A 13963-nucleotide genomic window follows, 5' to 3' on the forward strand; every position below is an offset into this window, starting at 1 on the left:
ACAGAAACAGGAGATTCAAAGAGTCTCCTCAGTCTAAAAGCTAGCTCTGAGCTGACTGGCCATATAGTATGAACATGTAAACAAAGGGGGACTTGGTGACAGGATACAGGTCTCTGTGCAGTTATTTCAGCTAAGTGGGCATGACATGAGTTTTGATACGGAACAGTTTTAATCTCAATGGTTCGAAATGCTTCTTGCAGCTTGAACTTCCAACTGGCTTTGTTTATTTCTCTCCTGTTTAGATTAAACGTGGTCTCAATGATACTCAGTGAACATGAGGAGTAAATAGTCTCACATAAAGCAATACAGAGCAGTAAAAGACCACAACAGAATCTGTGTTACATTATTGTACAGGAATATTCACAATGTAAATGTGTGGTTCTCCTGTCCATGGCTACATCTGGGCCTGTAACAATGCTATCAGCCTTTATCCTCTATGCAGTGGTGACGTATAAACCATTGGCTGATCCAGGGATGTCAAATCTCAGCATCTGCAGAGAAGAAAGCTGAAAGAAGAGAAACATATAAACAGGCAAAGAAATCTCTCCAAACAGCCAAGCAACAGTGAGAGCTGTGGCATTCACTCCCTTATTGCTGTGTTTCATGCAGTAAATGAATTGGGTATCTTGTAGATTGCAGCAAAGAGAGAGAGAGGTGGGGATGTGGTGAGTTTTATGGAGACCAATTCAGTGTTTACATCCAGACAAATGAATATATGGCTGCCATTAGTTGGGGGAGTGAATGAGGTATTCAGGAGACAAGGAGTCAAAATTGGAGAAATGAAAAATAATCTTAGATAATGTGAAGCAATTTATTTGTGTCTTAAGGTGTTCCTCACTCGCCTGAGAGACGGACTCTGCTGTTCACAAATACTCTGGAGAGCAGTCCCTTTTTCAGGGTTTAGGTTTCATTTCTTTTACACAATCCATGCAGTTAATCTTGCATTGCTCTCCGATAGAGTTGCGATTGCATTCTTACAGATGTGGCAATACGACTGGCTCAATGCATTTAAGTGCAAGTCGGCAAATTGCCTTGAGGCGTTATGGTTTAGCTTTTGTACTGGGTGTATTTCTAAAAAAAATGGAGCTTTGAAAAGTTATTGTTTAAGAGTTTGACATTAGGAGAAAGCATATTGCTGTACCGTGTGAAAATATCGAGTCAATGAGGTGAAATGCCACCATGTTGTGAAGTGCATTGATATACAGATGGTCTGCTGTTATATCAGTGATACTTATTTCAGCTCCCACAACATAAGGAGGAGATGTGGGTCACATGGCATCATGAAAATGCAACAAAAGTTTATTATAGCACCAGCTATCTACAAATGTACATGACAATCACAGACACTTGTGTATCTGGTCTCAAGCTAAGCAATTCTTTTGTACTTTAATTCACATTTCTCAGCATGTCATGCTGCAAGAGGATAGAACTCAGTAAGATGGAGACTGAGACCATTATACCATCAGGTCGTCAACCATGGCATGGTGATGATATCATCCACATGTGGCTTGAAGTACATTGCACAGCTGCTGCTGGACTGAACAGGCAATGCATGATCGACAGTATAACTCTGGTCTCCAGCTTTGTGATGCACTTTATGGATATTGACCTCAGATTGGAATCTGCGCCATAGGCTTGCAATCTGTGCTGTTGAAACAATTTTGGAATTCTGAAATATTATTGGAAAGTAGCGGGATCCAGGTCTCGGCCTGCATATGCATGATAATGTACTGCTGGCAGAGCCAGTCATTACGCTGAATATTAACCCCCAAATACAGTGTTTCACCACAGCCTTCAATAGACACATTTGTCAGATATTCAACAAGCTTTTCACAATGAGCTTGTTCCGCATGACACTCTCAAACTGAGATTAGATTGTTCTCATCTTGTGCACTCATAACTTGGTTTTCTCCGATTTCCACTGGCCAGTTCAGACTCCATTTTCCTTTGAAAATGGACCTGCTACAAAAATTCTATCCAAGTATAGTTTGCTGTCTCACAAGATGCAGTGTTTTCAATAATTTGTTATAGACAGAAAGACACCTTTGTTTCTGTTTTCCAATTAATTGCAGGGCAGCGTTGTCCTTTATGCAGTTATCAGAGAGAAGTGTCAGTGACTCATGTGGCCACTGAAGTCCTTGTTATTGGACGATTTGACTCTTGAAGAAATAACGTGCACTTGTTGCTGAAGAATATCCATGATTTGGCTCCATTTTTATTTTCATGTGGAGGGTCCAGTTGGAAATAGATTTGGATTTTGTGCCAACATTCACACACAAATGTTTGTTGCCATTATAAATTAATTTACAGAACCTCTCCTTGGATTCTCCTGACCTTTTGTGGGAGTTCCTTATTTCAGTTTTTTTTATCATAGCCTTTCTTAATCAATTAGCAGGTCTCCTTTATAATAATGGACTATAAAACATAAGATTGTATCAGGTGCTCATGGAGATAGAGGTAGAGGAAGTGGGAAGGTCGTGGTGGCATATCTGACCCCTGTCTCTGCTCAAATGAATTTCAGGGTAAGATAACCCATAGTTGACTTTCTCCACCCGCTACCAAGTAAGGTCCTTGTTGGCCACTTCAGAACCATTTTAAGGCTTCAACCGATCATCTTGGGGATTAACCTATTGACAAGAAGACCATACGACATAGGAGTGGAAGTAAGGGCATTCAGCCCATCGAGTCCACTCCGCCATTCAATCATGGCTGATGGGCATTTCAACTCCATTTACCCGCATTCTCCCCGTAGCCCTTAATTCCTCGTGACATCAAGAATCTATCAATCTCTGCCTTGAAGACATTTAGCGTCCTGGCCTCCACTACACTCTGCGGCAATGAATTCCACAGGCCCACCACTCTCTGACTGAAGAAATGTCTCCACATTTCTGTTCTGAATTGACCCCCTCTAATGCTAAGGCTGTGTCCATGGGTCCTAGTCTCCTCGCTTAACGGAAACAATTTCCTAGCATCCACCCTTTCCAAGACCTGGACATATTTGACCAGCCTGGGAGCAAATGGAGTGTGAGCAGTTTGCTCCTGGATCCTTTGACTCGAGGGTTACTCTTCCTGCATCAGTGACAGCCGTCTTATTGGGCAGCCACTCCTGGCTGCTGGTGCTTCAGTTTCTCTCCTTCGTGGATCTCATTCCAGTGGAATACATTTTGCTGGAATTCTCTGGTTAGCAGAGGATCCACTGGATCACATTGGATGATGCAGCGTTGGTCTCTTGCCAGCCCCTCAGCTGGTAGGCAAGATAGAACATAGAACATTACAGCGCAGTACAGGCCCTTCAGCCCTCGATGTTGTGCCGACCTGTCATACCAATCTGAAGCCCATCTAACCTAAACTATTCCATGTACGTCCATATGCTTGTCCAATGACGACTTAAATGTACTTAAAGTTGGCAAATGTACTACCATTGCAGGCAAAGCATTCCATACCCTTACTACTCTCTGAGTAAAGAAACTACCTCTGACATCTGTCCTATATCTATCACCCCTCAATTTAAAGCTATGCCCCCTCATGTTTGCCGTCACCAAACTTGGGGAAAAAGGCTCTCCCTGTCCACCCTATCTAACCCTCTGATTATCTTATATGTCTCTATGAAGTCACCTCTCAACCTTCTTATCTCTAATGAAAACATCCTCAAGTCCCTTAGCCTTTCCTCATAAGATCTACAAAGCCAATGGCTGACTTTGCCCGTAGTCTCAACTGCAATGTGAATGATTGTTATTCACATAACCTGCACCGAGCTGAAATATTGCATTGGTGAAATATCTTCTACTTAATCCCTATTTTTTTTGGAAGTAATGGCTTATGATATAACAGGGTGGCTGGAGGCAGGGGATGGAGGTGGGAGGGTGTGGAGTGGAATGGTTGTGAATAGATTTCTCACAAAAGAAAGGAGTACAATATGTTCGACATAAGCAGGGATCCAAACTGTGTATTGTATATCTGAACTGTGGGTGCAGTGCGTAACAAAAGGCATATCAGATACTGCCTGCTTTATTATTCCACCAATAATAAATTTTTACCTGCTTATTTTTATTCCCTTGACCTGTGCCTTGCGGGCTGCAGATATTGACCATTCCTAGTTCCCCAAGAGAAAATGCTGGTGAGTTGCCTTCTTGAACCCCTGCAATCCATGTGCCGTAGTTAGACCATAATGCCCTTAAGAAAGGATGTTGTGAAATCTTAAAGGGTTCAGAAAAGGTTTGCAAGGATGTTGCCAGGGTCGGAGGGTTTGAGATAAAGGGAGAGGCTGAACAGGCTGGGGCCGCTTTCCCTGGAGCGTTGGAGGCTGAGAGTGACCTTATAGAGGTTTATCAAATCATGAGGGGCATGGATAGGGTAAATAGACAAAGTCTTTTCTCTGGGTTGGGGGAATCGAGAAATGGAGGGCATAACTTCAGGGCGAGAGAGGAAAGTTATATAAGGAACCTAAGGGACAACTTTTTCATGCAAAGGGTGGTATATGTATGGAACGAGCTGCCAGAGAAAGTGGTGGAGGCTCTGACAATTGCAGCATTTAAAAGGCATCTGGATGGGTGTATGAATAGGAAGGGTTTGGAGGGATATGGGCCAGATGCTGGCATGTGGGACTAGATTATGGTAGGATATCTGTTCGGAATGGATGAGTCAGACCGAAGGGTCTCTTTCCGTGTTGTACATCTCTATGACTCAATGACTCGATGTGCAGGTTAGGTGGATTGGCTATGCTAAATTTCTCTGTAGTATTCAGGGATGTGTAGGTTGGGTGCGTTCGCCATGGGAAATACAGGGTGACAGGGACGGGGTGGGTTTGGCTGGGATGCTGTTTGGAGGGTCAGTGTGGTTTTGATGAGCCAAATGGCCTGCTTCCAAACTGTAGGGATTCTATAATTTTGCCTCAGTACATTTATTGAAGGCATTCATATTGTGGTGGTGAATTCCAAATTTTCAAGTTTCTATTTATGGAATTTCTGATGAAGGGAAGAATGAAGATTGAGGATTGGGTTTGAATTTCTCACAAACCATTCCTTGCCTTCCTGCTAAGGTTTGTGGAGATTGAAGTCTGCTTTGACTCTGTGTGTGAATGGCATTGACATAGTTGGCCAGGCATAGTTATGAAGAATAAAATGCATCCAAGCAAGCCTTTTATCTTGTATTATTTTCTTGCTTTCAAAACCCAAAGAAAACATCTTCAAATTGTGAACTTTCTTTTTAGCATGTCCACCAGGGTCTTACAAGATGGCGGCTGGCGAAACAGAATGTTCCTGGTGTCCTGAGCATAGCTACACAGAAGAAGCAGGGTCTGTGCAGTGTCTCTGTAAGGATGATTACTATCGAATGGCTTTGGATCCACCATCAGCCCCCTGCACTAGTAAGTCTGTCAGTAATTTGTAATTATTGCATATTATCTGTTAAATTATTTCCCTGGTGCTGGAATGTTTTGAAGGTTTTGCCTTGTTCAAGAAAGGGAATAGAGATGACCTTGAGAATTACAGACCAGTCAGTCTTATGTCGGTGGTGGGCAAATTATTGAATAGGATTCTGAGAAACAGGACTGATAATTACTTAGAAAACCATAGTTTGATTGGTGATAGTCAGCATGGCTTTGTGAGGGGCAGGTCATGCCTCACAAGCCTTATTGAATAATTTGAGGATATGACAAAACACGTTGATGAAGGCCGAGCAGTGGATATGGTTTACATGGATTTAAGCAAGGCATTTGTAAGGTTCCCCATGCTAGGCTTATTCAGAATGTAAGGAGGCATGGGATACAGGGAAACCTGGCTGTCTGGATACAGAATTGGCTGGCCCGTGGAAGACAGAGGGTAGTAGGAGATGGAAAACCATCAGCCTGGAGCTCGGGGACCAATGGTGTTCCTCAGGGATGTGTTCTGGGAATTATGCTCTTCATGATTTTTCAAAAAGACTTGGATGAGGAAGTGGAAGGGTGGGTTAGTAAGTTGGCCAACCTGAAGGTGAGTGGAATAGTGGAATGTATGGAAGGCTGTTGTAAATTGCAATGGGATATTGACAGGATGCAGAGCTGGACTGAGTAGTGGTAGATGGAGTTCAACCTGGAAAATTGTGAAGTGATTCGTTTTGGATGTCCGACTGGAATGCAGAAAACAAGGTTCAAGACAGGATTCTTGGCGGTGTGGAGGAACAGAGGGATTTTGGGGTTCACATCCATAAATCCCTCAAAGTTGCCACCCAGGTTGGTAGAGTTGTTAAGAATATGTATGGTGTGTAAGCTTTCATTAACATGGAGATTGAGTTTAAGAGCCACGAGGTTATGTTGCAGCTCTATAGAGCCCTGCTTAGACCACACTTGGAATATTGTGTTCAGTTCTGGTCTCCTCATTATAGGAAGGATGTGGAAGCTTTAGAGAGGGTGCAGAGGAGATTTATCAGGATGCTGCCTGGATAGGAGGGTATGTCTTCTGAAGAAAGGTTGAGGGAGCTAGGGCTTTACCCACTGGAGTGAAGAAGGATGAGAGGTGACTTGGTAAAGGTGTACAAGATGATGAGCAGCATAGATAGAATGGGTAACCGGAGACTTTTTTCTCAGGGCCGAAATGGCAATCACGAGGGGACATAATTTTAAGGTGATTGGAGGAAGATTTCGCAGAGATGTCAGGGGTGGATTCTTTACACAGAGAGTGGTGGGTGCATGGAATTCACTGCCAGTGGTGGACGTAGAGTCAGATACATTAGGGACATATAAGCGACTCTTGGATAGGCACATGGATGATAATAGAATGAAGGGTATGTAGGTTAGCTTGATCTTAGAGTAGGATAAGAGATCGGCACAACATTGAGGGCTGAAGGGCCTGGACTGTGCTGTACTGGTCTATGATTTGTTAAGAGCAGAATTGAAGCTTCTGATAGGAAAAAAATGTGATCAATGTTTACAAGTTAGTTTGCAAGGCTGTATATGTTCAGAATAAGATTAGGTCCTTTAATGGTGGAGTGTATCTTAGATGCTTGGTCCTTTTAATGTGCACTAATGGGTGTGCCTTAAATAGATTATTGTGGCTGAAATTTGGATGTGAATAATGCCATATCTGTAAAGGTGCTTTGAAAGTTGGGAATGTAAATTGCAGGAGTAAACTAATAATTGTTGTTCATTTTATGACATGTTATAACGGAACAATTTCAAAATGTAAATTCATACGTATTTCCCATTAAAATTTGTTTGTTTCATAAAACTGTCCTTTAAATTTTGTAATCTTTTGGATATTCAAACTTATTCCGTTTGACTATTTCCCCTCCTTTCCTGATTTTTCCATGTTGTTGTGGAGTGAAAAACGGTAATATGTCTTCTGGAGAGCAAGTTGCTTGTCCCCAATAAGTCAGTGTACAGGTCTAGACTATTGTCTACCCACTGTCATCATCTTGCGTATAGACAGAGCTTGGATTGGAACACAATTTTGTCCATATGTCTGTTCTGGTCTGCCATAGTCATGTGACCTGTACCATGCAGCATATTAACTCCAGGGCACTTTAATAAAGAGTAAATTCTGACCACACTACTATCGACTGAGCAGAGAATATGGTATCAGAAGTGAAGCTGAGACTAGAAACATAGCTGCAGATAGTGAGAGAGATAGAGACAGAGAGACACGCACAGAAGGCTATTCAGAGCTATGAAAGCCACTACAAACAACTGGAATAAAATGAAAATGAACAAAGAAACAGATCGCCACTGCAACCCAGAGAAAGAACAAAATGGCTGCAGCTTTTCCCTTCATACATCTGGTTGAAATGAAACAAAATATGAAATAAAACTGGCACAATGACAAAATATGAAACTCTAACAGATCTGTTTAACAAGCCAGAGCTGCTATTTATCACTATATTCTTATCGTTGTCAGGAAAAGGCTATTTTAAAATGTATTCCATTCAGAATTACTCCAAAGAACAGAAAAAAAAGTTGGTTTCAGAAATTTTGAAAACCTTGAAGGATGCTTTGAAACACAAGTGAACATCATGTATGATTAGTGCGGGCTCAGTTTTAGGGCCCAAGATGAAAAAGGGTCAGTTGGTCAATATGTCATCTCATTAATTCAGATCACAGAATGTAAATTTGTGCAACTAAAAAAACAACCTATTTAAAGATGGAGCAAGAGATCTTTCAGTGAGAGCACATCAAAGAGAGAGGAGAAGCCCAGTCTCAGGAAAACAGTTAACCTGTGGAAACATGCCAAGTTTATGAATCAATAGTAATGGCATATTCAAGTACAGATTGGGCTTGCATCTTGCTACATATATACTTACGGCACACAGGGCAGGACAGCCCCAGACAAAATGTGGAGCTGCTGGTGTTGGACTGGGGTGGACAGAGTCAGTGGTCACAAGATATCAGGCTATAGTCCAACAGGTTTATTTGAAATCACAAACTTTTTGAGCGTTGCTCCTTCATCAGGTGAAACCTGTTGGACTATAACCTGATATCGTATAACTTCTGACTTAATCCCAGACAAAGGGCAGGATGCAATTATTGTAGAAGACACCATGCAAAGGAGAAGAAGAAATGTGCAATGTCAGGATAGCAGTGTTCTTACTGGCTGAAGGTGAATAATTTTGTACACAAGTGCACGCCTAGCAAATAAAGATGTCCACTGGAGAGGCTGAAGAGTCTGATGAGTCATACTACACCAAATACCAGGTTGGTTCAGTTATGACAGTTGGTGAGATATGTTAAGTGATTCTTGCAACGATACCAGCAAACGTAAAATGTTTCAATCCTAGTCACTGTACTTAGGAAATGATGTTAATGTGTTGGAACCAGTTGAGTGAAGGCTTAAAAGACTAATACCTGGAATGGGTGGAATGCCATATAAGGAAAGCTTGGACAGGCCTGTATCCTCCAGAGTTTAGAAGAATCGGAGGTATCTTAATTGAACCATGTAAGTTCTTGAGCAAACTTGACTGTATGGGTGTTGAAAGGATGTGTCCTCTTCTGGGAGAATCTAAAACTGGGGGTCATAGCCTAAAAATAATGGGTTTCCCATTTAAGAAAGAGATGGAGAAACAATTTTTCTCTGAGGGTTGTGAGTCTTTGAAATTCCCTTCCTCAAAAGGCAGTGGATGTGAAATCTTCCAATATTTTCAAGGCAGAGATAAATAGCCCCTTGGTAATCAAGAATATGAAAGGTTGTGGGGGAACGCAGGAATACAGAGTTGAGGTTAAAATCAGATCAGCCCTGATCTTATTGAACATGGGAGCTGATTTGAAGGATTGAATGGCCTACTTTTATTCCTGTGTTGGTATGTCAGATGGACAGTAGTGCATCATGAGAAATCATGACCTTCATAGACCTGAGAAGAATGATTCAACATGGTGGTCCAAAAATGAAGTCCTCCGAAGTGAGGTTAAGACTTTATGATGGCATAGTATTTGTGCTGAGAGAATAATTTACCTTGGAAGTTTACTATAACAACCTGAATGAATATCAGGATTTCCAGATCACGTACTGCAAGCAAAAAACTGCACACTTCAGCTGGAGCAAGTCTAAAGCTTGGAGACATAACCCTCAACATGTCAAAAGAGATGAGTCGGATGTCAGTGAGTGACTGAACATACATTGCAGTGCTTCTCGTGAATGCATTCTATTTGTAGGTCTAGTATGTCTTCCTGGAGAATATCCTTTCAAAGTGGGTGAAAGTTTCACTCCAATTGAGCATCTTGTGAGGAAAGTTCCAACTGTCCCCCAGGCCAGCCTGAAAGACAAAGTAGAAGGGCTAGAAAAGAAGGAAGAAATCAAGCCAGTGACAGCTGCTCCAGAGTGGATTGGGAACATGGCACAAGGAAACAAGCTGAAAAGCTGGGAGTATGCATCAATGCAAAGGACTCCACAACATCAATTATTGAAGGAACATGCAAAGGTTACATCTTTACTGCCCTCAGTGTGAAGGTTGTGACTGGTAAGTGAAACAGTAGATTTTGAAACACATTCTGGACAGTGTTTGGCAGATATACTTAGTTGTTCATGTTGTTCTGCATCGGGCTCCAGAGGCCTGTACACAAAATCGAGTGACCTTTTTGGAGTGGAAGTTACACTAGGTGATCCACTATGGATTCAAAGACACAATGAAAGAAGCTATTGCTGATCATGATCAAACTCTAGTATGAGTGCTAGCAGAGCTTACCAGATGAACCTGAAGCTGTTCAGTTACAGTCAAAAATCCTCAAGTCAAGTACGTCGGCTATGTGCTGACAGAAAATTTCACTCAAATCCAGAAAAGGTGGGAGCTATTCAAGTGTTGCAAGGCATAGTGATGAAAGGTTGCCTGGAAGTGTCATTGCCGTAAGAGTATATTGGGCACACAGAGATGAACTGACAGCCCTAGATGGCACGTTGTACACGATGAATACAAGGCAGTCCTTGAGATGGGAAGCAAATCTACTGGAGGCATGGAGACTAGACCAGTACAATGTCTAATGTCACACCACGCAGAAACTGTTCTTCTAACAGCAAAATGTTACTGCAGCCAGACGTGATAATGAGCATCAATGGTCAAATCAAGGTAGAACGATGAAGCCAAATTACATTTCAGTAAGACTGTTAAACCATTGCCAGAGTTGAGTTTTGGCGAGCCAGTTGAGGTACAAACCTTTCAACACTCTCCGTGGGCGGCATGGTGGCACAGTGGTTAGCACTGCTGCCTCACAGCGCCTGAAGACCCGGGTTCAATTCCCGACTCAGGCGACTGACTGTGTGGAGTTTGCACGTTCTCCCCGTGTCTGCGTGGGTTTCCTCCGGGTGCTCCGGTTTCCTCCCACAATCCAAAGATGTGCGGGTCAGGTGAATTGGCCATGCTAAATTGCCCGTAGTGTTAGGTAAGGGGTAATGTAGGGGTATGGGTGGGTTTCGCTTCGGCGGGTCGGTGTGGACTTGTTGGGCCGAAGGGCCTGTTTCCACACTAAGTCTAATCTAATCTAAAAAAAAGAGTCGACCCAAGTGGCAATGTGGACCTGCACAAGAGCAGTTGTCACCTCTGTCATGTATGGTGGAAATGAACAACCTAATAGACTGTTACAAGCATAATGTATATGTGCAAGTGGAAAAGTTGATCAGGAAGATATGTTCTTACCACCTGAACAGTTCACAGATCAACCCAACAACAGGAGCAGTTACCATGGCACTAACTGAGGACATGGGAATGACACTCCCTAGGAATAAGTACAACTGAGATGAACAGCCAGTAACAGCACACACCCACATAACAACATTAGACCATGATTGAAAGACTTTGCGTGCAATGCATATGCAGAGATTGATGAGAATTCCAAACCGCTAATGCACGAGCACCATCTCATATGTACATTGGAAAGCTTGGGTAACTAAGAATGCACATGTTAGTGCACGCAGTTTGGTTTTGTTTTCTTATGTAAAAAAGGGGATGTTTGGATTGAAATGCAATCGTGTTCGAATGTCCTTCCTTGTCTACTATAGTCATGTGACCTCTGCCAGGGGTCACGTAATCAGCAGACAGCCATCCTTGGGGGAACTTCAGTAAAGGTTCTATTCTGATCAGAGTGCTGTCTGCTGAGCGTAGAGCTGACAGTATGTGACAAAAAGTAGGTGTAGGATTTGAATAACACATTGTAAGATTTTCAAGGTGCAGTTTGAGGTTGGGTGCACATGCATTGCAGGGGATGTTTTGAGAGATTTGTGGTTGCAACCAAGTAAGGAATATACCATGTCAGAGAGACTGGGAGGAAGATGAAATGTTGAGATTGTTGAATAATCACAAGGAAAGATCTTGGAGTAAAAGTACTGACAAATTGTGCATTGTCAAGAATTTGAATTCACTAGTTCAGACATTTTATACCCACTCCTGGAGTAGTTGGGAGTTGAACCCAGGCCTTCTGACCCAGAGATAGGGATATTACCACTACACTACAAGAGCTTTCAAACTTGTACATTGTAAAGAGAGTGGGAGGTTTTAAATGTCATCCGAGCTAAAATTGATTGAAGAGGGAGCAAAAGATATTCTGAGGCAACCCCAAGTTTAATAAATGAGGAACCTAAAGCAAGTCTTATGAGTGAAGAAGTTACTGGAAGAATGAATAACAAATCCTCTGGTAAGCTACACACTAAACTGCAGAAATGGTGAGTGCATTGCTTATGAGGTTACGTAAGGCCTATATTCTAGAACAATCCTTGTGACGTGAAAAGTGCAAACATATTCCTACTATTCAAGAAAGGGGAAAAAGACAATACAGTGAAATACAGACTAACATCAATGTGAGTTGAGTGTTCATATCCAGTATAAGAAACATGGGAACATGCAGTTGGAAAATCTTAATATGATTATCGAAAGTCAAATAGTTTTATGAAAAAGAAATCAGGTTTGCGTATTGTTAAGCTGAGGATACCTACTGAAAATGTGTTGCTGGAAAGGCGCAGCAGGTCAGGCAGCATCCAAGGAGCAGGAGAATCGACGTTTCGGGCATGAGCCCTTCCTGATGCTGCCTGACCTGCTGCGCTTTTCCAGCAACACATTTTCAGCTCTGATCTTCAGCATCTGCAGTCCTCACTTTCTCCTGAGAATACCTACTGGCTTCTTTGAAGTTTGATCAAAATGAATACAATGCTTTGATATAAAGCACATTTATTAGCTTAATATCATACTGGGTCCACTTTTGTTTATCATTTACATCAATGATTTAGAGGAGAATGTTGGAGACATGGTTAGTAAGTTTGCAGATGACACCAAAATTGGTGATAAAGTAGACAGTGAAGAAGGTTATCTAAGATTACAAAAAAATCTTGATCATTTGGGTTGATGGGCTGAGGAGTGGTAGATGGCATTTAATTTGGAAAAATGTGAGAAACACAGACAAGCACAGGACTTAAACAATTAATGGTAGGGTCCTGGCTAGTGTTGTAGAGCAGAGAGTCTTAGAGGTTGAGATATGAAAGTCTTTGAAATTTGCATCACAGGTAGGCAGGTTTGTTAAGAAGGTATTCAGCATACTTACCTTTATTGCTCAGACCTTTGAGGGTAGGAGTTGGGATGTTGCATTAAGGTTGTACAGGATGTTGGTGAAGCCTGTTCTGGAGTACAGTGTGCAGCTCTCCCTTTTTATGAGAAGGATATTATTAAACTGGAGAGAGTTCAGGAAAGATTTATCAGGATGCTGCTGGGAATACAGGTTTGAGATACAAAAATAGACTGGAAAGGCTGTGACTTTTTTCGCTAGAGATTGAGAAGTGACCTTATTGCGGTTATAAGATCATGAGGGGGCATATGACAAGGGTCTTTTCCCTATGGTGGGGGAGTTCAAAGCCAGGGGGCATATTTTTAAGGTGGGAGGAGAAAGATTGAAAAAGAACACGATGGGCAACATTTTTGAGCAGAGAGTGGTTCGTGTGTGGAATAAACTGCCAGAGAAAGTGACGGATGCGGGTACAGTTACAATATTTAAAAGAGATTTGGGTGAATTCATGACTAGGAAATGTTTGGAGGGGGATGTGGGCCAAGTACTGGCAGGCGGGATGAATTCAGTTCACACAGCACCAGTTCACTAATCGATGGTGAGAGTCCCTGGACTAGGTTTTGGGCACCCCATTACAATTGTGAAAGGTTCCCAAGCTGCAAAAGGTCCCCCAATATTGATCCTATTCCGAATCTGGTATTTATGCACTGCCTTGCCACCACCTGAGTACTTTCCTCGAGGATCTCTTTGTGAAAAAGAGCAGGTCAAGGTGTTGCTGCAAAACAGCCCAGTGACACGAGGTCATTGTAGTTACCTAGCAGCCAAAATCTTCCTAAATTCCTAAGCCTATTTGTCACATTTTTTTCTTACAATTGCATATTGCCATGTCCAATTAACATTTAATGAGTAATCCTTAGCAATCTAGTTTGGATTTAATTTATGCACCTAAAACTACACTCCATCTCTTGATATCTTCAGAACAGAAGATCAAGATCTTGCCATCAACAGGATTTTCCTAAC

General features: G+C 42.1%; 1 protein-coding gene across 2 annotated transcripts in view; it reads left to right on the plus strand.

The window, feature by feature from the left end:
* The window catches only part of LOC132830037 (ephrin type-A receptor 7-like), a 604896-nt gene that overhangs the window by 303740 nt on the left and 287193 nt on the right, over window positions 1–13963 (plus strand). For both annotated transcript variants that reach the window (XM_060847499.1, XM_060847500.1), the window contains exon 4: window positions 5210–5365. In XM_060847499.1, coding sequence (XP_060703482.1) covers window positions 5210–5365 — 156 coding nt within the window. The remainder of the gene's footprint in view (window positions 1–5209; window positions 5366–13963) is intronic.

The sequence above is a fragment of the Hemiscyllium ocellatum genome, chromosome 30 (assembly GCF_020745735.1).
Source record: "Hemiscyllium ocellatum isolate sHemOce1 chromosome 30, sHemOce1.pat.X.cur, whole genome shotgun sequence".
NCBI lineage: Eukaryota > Metazoa > Chordata > Chondrichthyes > Orectolobiformes > Hemiscylliidae > Hemiscyllium > Hemiscyllium ocellatum.